The sequence below is a fragment of the Rhinatrema bivittatum genome, chromosome 10 (genome assembly GCF_901001135.1).
Source record: "Rhinatrema bivittatum chromosome 10, aRhiBiv1.1, whole genome shotgun sequence".
Taxonomy (NCBI): domain Eukaryota; kingdom Metazoa; phylum Chordata; class Amphibia; order Gymnophiona; family Rhinatrematidae; genus Rhinatrema; species Rhinatrema bivittatum.
The window spans coordinates 111,632,875-111,645,091 of NC_042624.1; the positions used below are offsets into that span (position 1 = coordinate 111,632,875).

Consider the following 12,217-nt stretch of genomic DNA (forward strand, 5'->3'; position numbering starts at 1 on the left):
GTCTGCTGTCAAACCCGCTGATAGCCGCCGCTCCTGTCAAAAAGGAGGCGCTGGGGACGCGCTAGTGTCCCTAGCGCCTCCTTTTACCACAGGCCCTAATTAGCATATTTTTATTTACTGGATCACGCGCACAGGACACTGGCCTGTCTGCTCTCCCGCGTTTCTTTCTGTATCGGCCTGTTTGTTTGGCCCTCACGTCAACCAGCCAAAATGATGCACTTCTGATATTGTATCATGAACTGTGAAAGAGCATGAGAGTTTCCATGCTACATGGGGTAAAGGAGTACTTCTTGTTGAACTAGGTTTTTTTTTTTGGGGGGGGGGGGGGAGGGGACACTTCCATGTGACAGCTGTTTATAAGTTTTATTGGGCAGCCAGGTGGTGCCCAATAATAACTTACAATATTAGCTGTAAATGTTTTTCTTTGACATGCTGAAGAACACTGTAGCTCCTGTGAGTCTGGTGACTCTTGGGCATACTGTCATAATAAAAGCCCCAAACCCCTTATTCCAAGAAAATATAAAGATAAAAGAAATACATTTGTACAAAAGAGGAGACCTAGGAATAAAACTACAAGAGAGTGCAGGGCTTCTTAAGAAAGAGGTAAAGCCGACATTTTGAGCAGTCACGTCCGTGCTGCTGCTGTGAGACAGACTGTGGGATAGTGTACGATCCCCCTCATCGCTTCTCCACTGCAGGAAAGGATTCGCTGCTGTTTTATTCTGAACCTCATGGGTAAATGTTTTGGGGTTTTTTGTTTTTTTTACAGGCAGTATATTAAGTATAATGAATAATAATAATACATAAAGAGACTGCAAAGGTGTTCGGTGCTATTAGTGCAAACTTGCTCTGGCTTCTTTCAGGAAATGATGTACATTTGGAATGGTTACGCTGTGATCGGGAAACACCAAGACCTCACAGAAGGGATGCTAGAAACCTTAAACCAGGCAGAGGTAACGCTGGAAAGTGCTCCAGGTAACTATCGATATTGCCGAAAAGCAACAACGTGAAGGGCTTGGCTTCAGTCTCGCATTAAAGTTCAGTTAATTAATGGTGGGGCCAGTGCAATAAAATGCTTGTAAAAAAAGTGCGTCCATCATGGATCTGGGGCGCTGGATGCAGTATTCAAATGAAACAGAAATGAAAAGTGCACCAAAAGTGCACGCGGCGTTCAAAACGGAGCGGCCGTAGCGCTACCTGTTTAATTGCGTTGGACGTCCATCGCATGGGCGTGTAGATCTGTCAAAAGGGCATTTGTAAAATGTAAAGCAGGAAAAAATTTTTTATTATAAATTTAATATTTTGAAATCGACTTCTGCTCCCCCAAAGTGACCTCATAATCCAGCCGCGCGCTGGCCCGAGCGCACGGTATTGCATCGGCCCCTTTGTGTGTAAACTCTCATTCATGCAGGAAGAAATGCACTCTGACTGAGAGAAACTATCAGGGCGTCCTGTAGTGCCCTCACTACTGCTCAGTTTTAGGATCAGTTCTGTCTTTTAGAGTATTGCTACGTAAGCATTGTGTAAGGTGCCATCTTTTTATGATGCTGATTTTTGTGGGTGCCTTGTGGCACAGGACTTGCAGTGAGCCCCCACTGTAAAGACTGCAGGCCCGGAGTTCTCTCTTCACGGTCTTATAGAGAGGAAGTACCTCCCTGGTGAGGGCTGGTGGCAGCCCCGGGGTTCAGTGTATGAAGGGGATCTCCTGCCTTGGAGGGAGCAAGCCCGTCTGTGTCCCTTCAGAACGGGAGGGTCCGGCCACCCAGGAGCAGCGACGGTGAGTGATCCAATGCTGTTTCCTCGGGCGAAACCCTCTCGCCTACACAGGACGCCAGTGACCGCCACTAAAAAAAAAAAATAAAAATGGAACGATAGGATACAGAGCATTGAAGTAATTAATAAATTAAAAAGGGTGGTCTGTTTCTGTGGCTGCGTGTCAGTCAGGTGGTGTCTAATCCCGTGTCGTCTCACAGCTACAGAATTCTTTTTCGATGACCAGTGTTTGGTGAAGCTTTTGAAAGGCCTCTGTCTCAAGTACTTGGGGAAGATATTGGAAGCGGAAGAATATTTCACTTTTGTCCATTCAAAGTAAGTGTCCGGTTTCAGCTCTAACGCATCCCGCTGCTGCCCGCATTGAGAATGCTCCCTTCCCCTGGCAGTGATGAGGTAATGTTTTTTGTTGGGTTTTTTTTGGTCCCATTGGGAATGTGCTGCGGGAGCCCTGTTCTCTCCTTGCACCCGACTCCCTCCTCTGCCGTTTCAGCGCGGCGCGCCCACCTGTTCCCTGCGGCGGTCGCTCTCCTGTGCTCGCGCCGTGCCGTGCCAGGCATCTTCTGCCGCCGTCATCCCTACTCCCAAGCTCAAGGCCATTGCTCAGGCACTGAAAACAGGGCAAGTTTAATCTTCCAGGGCAACTTTTAGGAAGAGGACGGTGGGGGAAAATATGCTAAACTCTGAGGCCTTGAGAAGGAAGAGTTTCCTTGATTAGAGATAATAACGGTAAAACCCGATTGTGGTGTTCAAAGCTGAGCTGTACGATGAGGTGGCCAAAAGTTGAAAAATAAAGAGATTCAACTATTTTATGTTTGTTTAAAAAAAAAAAAAATTCCCTAGCAGTAATGATAGAAATTACAGCAGCCTGTTCCGGCACTCTGTCTCCGTCTTCCCTGGCCCCTGCTGCTGGAGGCCTTGTCTGCACCCTGGGGAATGTGTCCTCAATGCAGAGCAGGCGTGCACATTCCAGGCTGTAGGGGGCGCCCGCCAGACTCTTTGCATTTTTATTTTTTCAGCTGCTCACAGGTAGAAGGCGAGACTAGGGGGGTCATTTGAAATATCTGCTGTTTCTGTGACCTTACGCATTTCTACAAGGAGGAGGGTGGTGGTGGTGGTTGGAAGGGGAGGCAACAGAAATGTATTGGCCCCCGGGTGCTGCGCCACTGTGCACATTGACGCTTGCTTTTTTTTTTTTTTCCCTGTCTTGCAGCGAGAAGAAGATTAAGTATGACCATTATTTAATTCCCAACGCCTTGCTTGAGCTCGCTCTTCTGCACCTGGAGAATGACAGGAAAGAGGAAGCAGCAAAGCTGCTCGACATAGCAAAGTAAGGAAAGCCCCGCCTGCCCTGCAGCGAGAGTGGATGCGCTGGGGGCTAGGGGGGTTGGCTCAGTGGATGCTACAGGCCCGTGCTTAATGTGGAGGGCTGCAGATCCAGGCACCGTCCTTAGATTTTAATCTCCCTGGGAGCAGAACAATTTTCTTATACACAAATCTAAAAACGATGGTTAAAAACTGGTTGGAGGCTGCAGGTAGCCGTCCAGTAACGGACAGGCAGACAGAAAGTAAGCGAGAATGTTTCATAGGAAGGAGTTTGCTTTGAATTTTGTGCACTGTGAGGCCAGAGGAGGAGGTCACAGACGCCCTTCAGCGGCCAGGAAGTAAGAGCTAATTGCAGGAGTGTGCCAGGGAGCACCGAGAAGCAGGGCTCGTTTATAGGAAACGGCTGTCATCTCTTGAACTCTTTGTGTTAACCTGTCATATGAATTACCTTCTCCTGTGGGACCCACCCCCAGGTTGTCAGCTGGCTCCATGTCCCAAACATTAACCTAATCTGCCCCACAAAACTGTATCAGCAAATCCATGCATGCACTGGGGAAAAAGCCAGAACCGGGTTGGCCTGTTCCTTATGAAATGGAATCAGAGGGCAAATATTTCCCTGCCCTGCCACCAAAAGGAAAAAAAAAAAGGTTTTCCTAGCACTGAATGCTTTAAAGCAAAAATCATTTGTTTTCTAAATAAACAAATATCTAGCAATGGGCTGCGCCACAGGAGCGTGTCAAGGACTAACAGGCCTTTCTTTCTGTCCCAGTCCCACCCCTAAGATATTTCAGTTGGTATGACTCGCAGCTCCCTCATCAACCAGCAGAGGGCAGGCCAGGTCTGCAGGAGCAGGTTTCTGTGCTGCAGTGCCCATCCGCCGCACACTGCAGCAAGGATTATGTGGCGATGTAGACTGCAGGTTACCTGATGCATGACCTAAATACATCGAGGGCTGCAGGCTGTGGCATTAAATGAACGAGCCAGAAGTAAAAAGGCGTCCTGAGAGGTAGAAGAAAACCAGCGGCTGCCCTGCAGAGAAATCCCTTGGGCAAATGTCTAAGCTCTTTGCATTGTATAACAGATTCAGATTTATTGGGAAACTAGTGGATGTCTAGTGGGGAAAGCGTAGTGAGGTACTTGTACGTTTTTTGTCACCGCATTAGTGTTCTCATGGGTGTAACCGATGCTAGGACACATCCAGACTAGTGGATTCTGCTAATGCAACACGCACAGTACCAGTGTAACATTTATTTATTTAGCACTTTTATATACCGATATTCAAGTAACAGAGTTACCAATCACTTTGGTTTACATTCCAACAAAAACCATGACATGAGAATGTCTTACATTAAACCAGGTAACATGCTGTACTAAAAATTCATCGCCCTTGTCATCTGCTTCCTTCATCTTTTTGGAATCTGTTGGATGACCCTCAGGCTTGGCAGAGCTGTGTAAACGCCTGTTTGGGGTTGCAGGCTCTCTCCTCTGGAACTCCCTTTTGGAGGAGCTGGAGAACAAAGCTCCTTTGGATCATTTTAGAAAGCAATTAAAAGCTTACTTGTTTGTTTAATCAGGCATTTAATGACTAACTGTGTTATCCGAAGCTGGTCAGGCCCTGTTTGTTTAAATTAATTGACTGCTGAGTCGTCATACGTGAACAATCTGTGTCAGCCACAAATAAGTTATCTCTGCATGACAAAGCAGGTGCTAGGCTGATGTATCTTTTTTTCCATCTTAGCTTTATTATACTGACCTAGGTCACAGGATCTTGTGTTTTTAATTTTGTTTAGTTTTATTTTGAATAGGTCAATATGTTTTAAACTTGATTCAATTTTATGTATGTATTGTTGTTGTTGTTGTTAACTGCTGAGGATTGATGATTGAGGGGGATACACATTTTTTAAATAAAGAAATGGGGAGAGTATAGCCAAGTAACAGTCTTACAGTGACACCTAGTGGTCAGCAACAGAGAGGCATGTGAGAGAGGGAACTGCATCCTATTCTTTTACTCACAAGACAGCAGGGTGCTTTGGTCTACATGGATCGAAGAGGGGGAGGGGAAGGAAGAGCAAGACAATCCTGAAATTACCTGTGATGCTGAGGAAACTAGAAATAAAATGGTAGAAAATGTCAGGTTTCTATTTAACTGTGTTTCCTGCAGAACTTTTCAGGAATGTCTGTGGTTCTGGGCTTCAATTTTTCCCATTTACTCTCCACACTTAGTCTGTGCAGAATAGGTGGGCTCAGGCCGAGCACACATACTGTCAACCTGTCAAACTTCCAAAGGGCACAGAAAAAAGTATTAAGAAAAGCAAAAGAATATGGAGAGTAGGAGGCACATGGCAGCATGGCCCAGCTGACAGCGCCTGGTTTGTTTGTATTTTTGCCCCTTGTTTGTTGGGAATGACCGGCGTAAGTATGAGAGGAGCGTTGCTCTGCGGCCGCCAGTGCCTTTTGGATAGGCAGCAGTAGAGGGTGAGAGGAGGCTTCCACATGAACTCTGCACAGATTCATGTGGAACGGGCTGGATGGGCTGGGGAGGAGAAACACCTGCAGAAAAGGTGCCTTTTGTAAAAATCTTTCCTTCTTGTTCCAGACAACGTTACAAGAATTACTCCATGGAGTCAAGGACCCATTTCAGGATCCAGGCAGCCCTGCTCCAAGTCAGATCCCATATAGAGAACGGAGTCCACGTGGCATCCCCCGTGCCTTAGTGCCAACATGAAAGAACACAACAGCAGGGGAAAAGAAAACCTGAAGAAATATAATAATCAGCAGGGGAGTTTTGTGCCTTGAGACCATCTTAAGAAAATAATCCAACATGGCAAAAAAAAAAAAAAAGTGCAAGTCGGACACAGTAAATGCTGCTACCATTTTTTTTTTTTAACTCCATTGGCAAACTGATTTATTTTCCATATTCCTCCTCCCCCCCCCCCCCCCCGTCCTTTCACATTGACAACAAGCCTTCTAAATTATATGATGTATGTACATATGTGTATAAGAGAACACCTTCACTTGTTTACAGGAGCTTTGCTGAAGACAGCAAAACAGGACCAGGTTCTTTGACGGATTCAAGGATCACTACGCTGGCGAGGGTATGGAGCATGGATCCGGCTGGGCCAGTGAGCATCGCCCTCCCTTTCTGCTGCGTGAGCAGTGCTTGTCCTTTTGGCTAGGCCTCGGGCAGAAGATGGATCACAGGGGCTGGGGGGCGGGGGAACACGGGCTTCACATCACCGAGCTGCAGGCTGCTCCGAAGCAAGCTGAAGTCTTTCAGGAGGATGCGGTGAGCTTTGGAAAAAGGGACTTCCTCCTCCCCCCCAGCCCAACATCCCAGAGCGGTTTCTTGGTACCCTGGCTTACCGTTTCCTGGCTGCCAGAGCAAAGCTTTCAGGAAGGAGGGTTGAAGAGGCAAGGCCAGCATGCGGCCGACCCGAGCTGAGCCTTGTTGGGTGTTTGCGACTGCCACTGGGACTTAATTTATACTCCTCAGCCCCAAAGCTTCATGCCAGCCTTGGTGAATCTCACACGTTCGTGTTAAGTAGCAGAGAGGGTAAATAGATTTTCGCAGGAGGGGGCAGGTGTTATGCATCTGTAATTGATGCCATTCCTGGTAAAGTAGGATTAGGGATTGAGTAAATCAGTCTTACTGTGCAAAATATTTTGTAGAGAATTTATATACATTTATTATTTTATAAAGGGAAAAATCTTAAAAAAAAATGAAAGGTATCTAATATTAGACTGGTAGGACGTGAGCAGTTTGAGCTTTTTTTTTAACGGGTTGTTCCAGAATCTTTGGTTTGCGTGCACCTCCTAGAACCCGAGTGAGAATAAGCCTTAACCAACCCCTCTATCTCCAAAGATGGGATTGGGAAAAGTAGAAGAGTCCTGCAACAGCCCCAGGAGGGCTGGGGCTGTTGCAGAAATGATATTCCTAGCCCCCGGGATGAGGTGGGGGGGGGGGTCCCTGCTCGCGCACAACGGTGGCAGCTGCAGGCGCGGTTCAGGATGGGCCGACGTTGGCTTCTGAAGGGCACTGATTTCTGGGGCTCCTTCGGGCTAGAGAGAGGATGGGGCCTAATCGAAGAAGACACCCCCCGCCCCCTGAACGGCACTGCTGCTCCAGCCCCCTGCCCGGAGGTCTTAGGTGGCAAAAAATGGGGGTTGGACTGGATCTCACTGGTTTGGAAGGTTAGGGGTAGGGGTGCAAGTGAGCCAGACCTCCTTATCCCCCTCCCCCACTGCTCCCCAAAAAAGAGACATTGGATGGAAATACTTTTCTGTTCACGGGCTTTTATAAAAAAAAAAAAAAGGTCATGAAAGACCAGTAGACGAAAACCACATTTGTCATTATTAAACTGAGAAATAATCCAACATCCAGTGTTGATCCTCACGTTAGATGTGTTTGTAAAGCTCTGGCTTCTCCTCCTCCACTAGAGATCAGGAATGAAGAGTAATTAAAAAAAAAAATCAGAGATCACTATTTTGAAGAATATGCAATTGAAATTAAAAAAAAAAAGTGCGGTTTGGGGTTGTTTTTTGGACGTTTTTAAATCCTTGTCTATTAGAGTTGGTGCCGCACAGGGGAAGGTACAGAGCAAGGCACGATTTGCTTTCCTAGTGGGGGGTGTGGCGCCGTGTGCAGCAGTGACCCACGGCAGGGTGGGTCATTATTTTGCGTTCCTCAAATGCGGCAGCACTTCAACCGACTGGGACAGTATCCCCCCCCCCCCCCCCATAAAGTGCTCGACCATTGGCAGAGCTGCTCCCCCGTACTCCGCTTTCCCCTGTAGACGTGACGTGGGAGGGTCGGCCCGTCCCCCCATCCAGTCGCTCTGTTCTTACATCGGGGGAGCTGTACTAGAGAGCACCCACCCCACCCCCACTCTGTATCGCGGGGGGGGGGGGGGGAAATAAGTTGCGCCCAGCTGCATCACAGCTCCAGGACTTCCCCATGCTGGCATTCTGGGCTGTAGCTTAGGGCAAGCAATAACCACACCTGAAGAGCAGCCAACGGGATTGCTTGACTTCAAAATTCTGGTTCTGTAGCACGTGTGTCTGTGAAATGAGCAGGCTCCCAAGCTCGCTTCCTAAAATCAGCCTTCAGATTAGTGGGAACTGATCTGTGCCCCTGTAATTGTAACGGTTTATTCAGGCCCTTCTGCGAGTGAAAGCCCACATCCAGCATGGGCTCCTGTAGTTAGTACCTACATACATACATACAATTAGTACATACATACAGACAGTACATACATACAATTAGTACATACATACAGTACATACATACAATTAGTATGTACATACATACATACAATTAGTACATACATACATACAGTTAGTACATCATACATACAGACAGTACATACATACAATTAGTACATACATACATACAGTTAGTACATACATACAGTACATACATACAATTAGTACATACATACAGTACATACATACAGTTAGTACATACATACAGTTAGTACATACGTACAATTAGTACATACATACAGTTAGTACATACATACAGTACATACATACAGTTAGTACATACATACAATTAGTACATACATACAGTTAGTACATACATACAGTTAGTACATACGTACATACATACAATTAGTACATACATACAATTAGTACATACATACATACAGTTAGTACATACATACAGTACATACATACAGTTAGTACATACATACAATTAGTACATACATACTTACGTATTCTACCCATACTGCCTGACCCACTTCAACTCAGCAGGCATTTGTCATAGTAAATGGTCTTAAATTATTTGTTTTCAAATAGAGATTAGCGAGCAGGTTGGTCGATCGATCCGGGAAAGTTAGCATTTTCCTGCAGGTTGGTTCTTTTTCTTTTTTTTCTCCTAAATGGGCACTAATCCTGCCCCAATATTTCTCACTGCTTCTTTTCCCATCCGGGACTCTAAATTCAGGCCCAAGGACTTCGCCGCCTTTTGCCCATCCTCATGTCAGATGGCCGCAGGGCTATGCGCAGGCCAGTAAGTCTCTTTCAGAGCTGCCACTTTTTCCCCTCGAGGCCTGTGCACCACAGCGTGTCCGTGATCGATACTTCAAATTTTAAAGCCAAATAATATAGTACACAAGATGCAGAGACTGTTTTCATGCAGCACAATGGCAGATTAATAAAAATTGTTAAATATTTTGTCTTTAAAAAAAAAAGTTTCACAAGCGCAATTATGCACACATTTGGCTCTGTTCTCTAGTAAATAACACATCCAAAAGTCTAGCTTTCCATTTCAGTGCAGTGTGAGGAATTATGCAGGACTTTTTAATTACTAAAGGTTTTATATACACAAGAAGATACGAAAGAAACATTACTTTCCAGATTAGAAAAACTAGAACAAATAGCATTGAACATATAAAAGAAAAACCATAAAATTCAGGTCCAGAGAGAAAAATACCTGAATTAAGGTATCGAGTTAGCACGTGAGGACAAAGTTCAGAGCCTGCAGGCCTAATCCTCCCATCAAGTTTTGGTAACAATAAAACCACCTACCCAAGAGAAATTTAGCATCGTAATTTTAATACCACTTTCAAGGACACCCTTAAATAATTATGCACTGATTGCTTGTACATCTGTGTAATTGTTTTAATACATTTTTTTTTTTTTTTTTAATAATGCATGACAGCACCATGTAAACTTGAGAAATATGTTCCAGGACAGTACAGACTTTTAGGAGTTACATTTTCTTTTTAATACCATACAGCATTGGTTGCTGAAGTAAGTTTCTATATAACTTTAAAACAAACTCTGTAGCTTCGGCTTTAACATTAAAAGCACATTTCTGACATCTGGAAAGCACCATCCAAAGAGTTTGAGGTAACAGACAGAGACTGACTGATGGTCGGACAGAACCATGAACTGACGATGGGAAACTTAGGTACTGACACCAAGGCCATGGGCGACCTGAGAATTAGGTGGTGGGTGTAGGTTGGTCTTGGGCTGACGCTGTTGGATAGCTGAAACAGATTTTGGCTTGCCAACCACCTAAAAACTAACACATTTAAGAAAAGGATTTTAACGTTATTTGGATGGATAAGAAGTACATGCAGAAGGGAAGACAAATGAGCTACACAAAGCCTAGGTCATTATGGAGTGAATCACAAGTCTAAAAAGATAATCTTTTAAGTCCCCTCCATCCTCCAAGCTCTTCTAGGAACAGTCTCTCTATACCTCGTATGCAGGTCTGTCATTCTCTTTATCAGTCCTGCAAACTCCTACAACTTATGGCCGTCCACACAGCCCTGGCTGCCTCATGCTGTTAATATGTGGAATTATACGAGGATCATTGTGGATCTTTCTGGTAGGAAAGCAGCGATCCCATCAGCCGGGCGCTGCTTGCTGCTAAAATTATTTTATGAAAACAAAGAATATAGCATGAGGAGCTCAGGAGTCCTCTCCCGCAGATCACTGGCCAAGAAGTCTTTTCAGTAGGGGCCATCGGTGGGCTGGGCTGGCTTAGTTCTCTGTTCTGCGTGCACAGAGGATAATTGTACGCCATAAGAGCTCACGTAGGCCTGCAGTCTGCATGTAGAAAGTATAGGTGGACTTCAGCAGACTTGCCACTCATTTTCAAGGCGGACGGTGCGCGTTGGTGTATGACCCCCTGAGTGGCATGTGGGCTCACGTTTACATAAGTACTGCTTGGGAGCAGGTGGGAATGATGGTGGTCCTGTCCCACCTCTACCCCCCGCCCTGGAAAGCCTCTCCCAAGAAGGCGCAAAAGTGCACACAAAATCGCTTCCAGGCAAACTCTTAAACCAGCAATCCCTGGGCTAATTTTCCAGAAGTCCTCACCGTGCAACACTGAATCCTGTTTCTCGGGTGTGTTCTTCAGGCAGCTTAGATGATAAATCTGGCAAGGTGGAGGAGCTGAAGGGATAAGCTATTGTCCCTGAATGCAATCTGTAAATGTAATATAGGCTGGCAGTGTATTTTGCATATAGATTACTGCTGGCTATAGTTTCATGTTACAGTGCTAGCAAGAAGGTTTGTTGTTTTTTTGTTTTAATGTTAAGTATAAATATTGGAATTTTAGGGTTAGAATAATTCAAAGCAAAAAAAAAAAAAAATATATATATATATAAATATAGCTGAATTATTAGAAAATCATCGCAGGCAGCAGGACAAAAACGTATAGGGAGGTTACTGAACTGGATAAACAAAAATAAACTTAAGCTGGAGATCGAGTTGTAAAGGTGAGACGGATTCGGCCTGGAGCACAGTGCTCTGTACAGAAGTGTGCTAGAGTCGGGGTAAATGTGCCGTAAACAAACTTAGATCAGGAACAGCATTTTAAAAAGCAACAACCAAAGTGGAAGGCACTGACCCGCGATTCGACATTCTCCTCAGAGGAAGGCGTTTTGTCTCATAATGAATATTCCTCATCCTCTTAAGACTTAAAGAAATCTGCTTTCATACAGAGTGATGGTCCCATTTTGTTATTTCATACTGTGCTAAGATACAATAAATTACAAGGTATTTTGCACCAAGATTTGGGATTTTCTTTAAACAAACAAAAAAAAAAAACCCAACAAAGCAAGTCTTAGTCAAAAAAATGAATTGGTTGAAAGTTTCTGCCCTTTTTAAAACAATTATAAATATACTTAATTTCTATAATAATGTTGTAAGAGAACATGAAATCCTATGAAAGATTTTGGGTGCTGCAGATGTGGCTTGTGCTGTGCTGCTTGTAACCAGAATCCTGTGCAGGCGTCGGGTCTCAAAGACCACCCAGCCAGTCTGATTGTCAGGATATCCACAGTGAACATGCATGAGAGAGTTTTGCATAGCATGGAGCCAGTACCTCCAAATATATTTCATGGCTAGGCCTTGTGAACATCCCAAAAACTAGACTGGCTGGGTGGTCCCCCAGGACTGGGGTGAGAACCACCGATGAAACTGTAAACTTGACCTTTTTTTTTTTTTTGGAGAAGAGGCACCTACTTTGGGTGGTCCCTTCTTGAGTTTTTGGCTGATATTGAGATCGTGTAGGACATGTGCGGCTAATGCGCTACCACATGCCCCTGCCAGGGATGTGAAAGGATTAAACCTCTTGTTTAAAAACAGCCAGTGCACAGACAGT

General features: G+C 45.0%; 1 protein-coding gene across 3 annotated transcripts in view; it reads left to right on the forward strand.

The window, feature by feature from the left end:
- The window catches only part of TTC39A (tetratricopeptide repeat domain 39A), a 116,481-nt gene extending 109,019 nt beyond the window's left edge, over positions 1-7,462 (forward strand). For 2 of the 3 annotated variants that reach the window (XM_029617873.1, XM_029617874.1), the window contains 4 exons: positions 864-975; positions 1,974-2,088; positions 2,984-3,100; positions 5,693-7,462. In XM_029617873.1, coding sequence (XP_029473733.1) covers positions 864-975; positions 1,974-2,088; positions 2,984-3,100; positions 5,693-5,810 — 462 coding nt within the window. In that variant the 3' untranslated portion in view covers positions 5,811-7,462. The remainder of the gene's footprint in view (positions 1-863; positions 976-1,973; positions 2,089-2,983; positions 3,101-5,692) is intronic. The other variant, XM_029617872.1, reaches the window with a different exon arrangement.
- Positions 7,463-12,217: the final 4,755 nt, after the last annotated feature.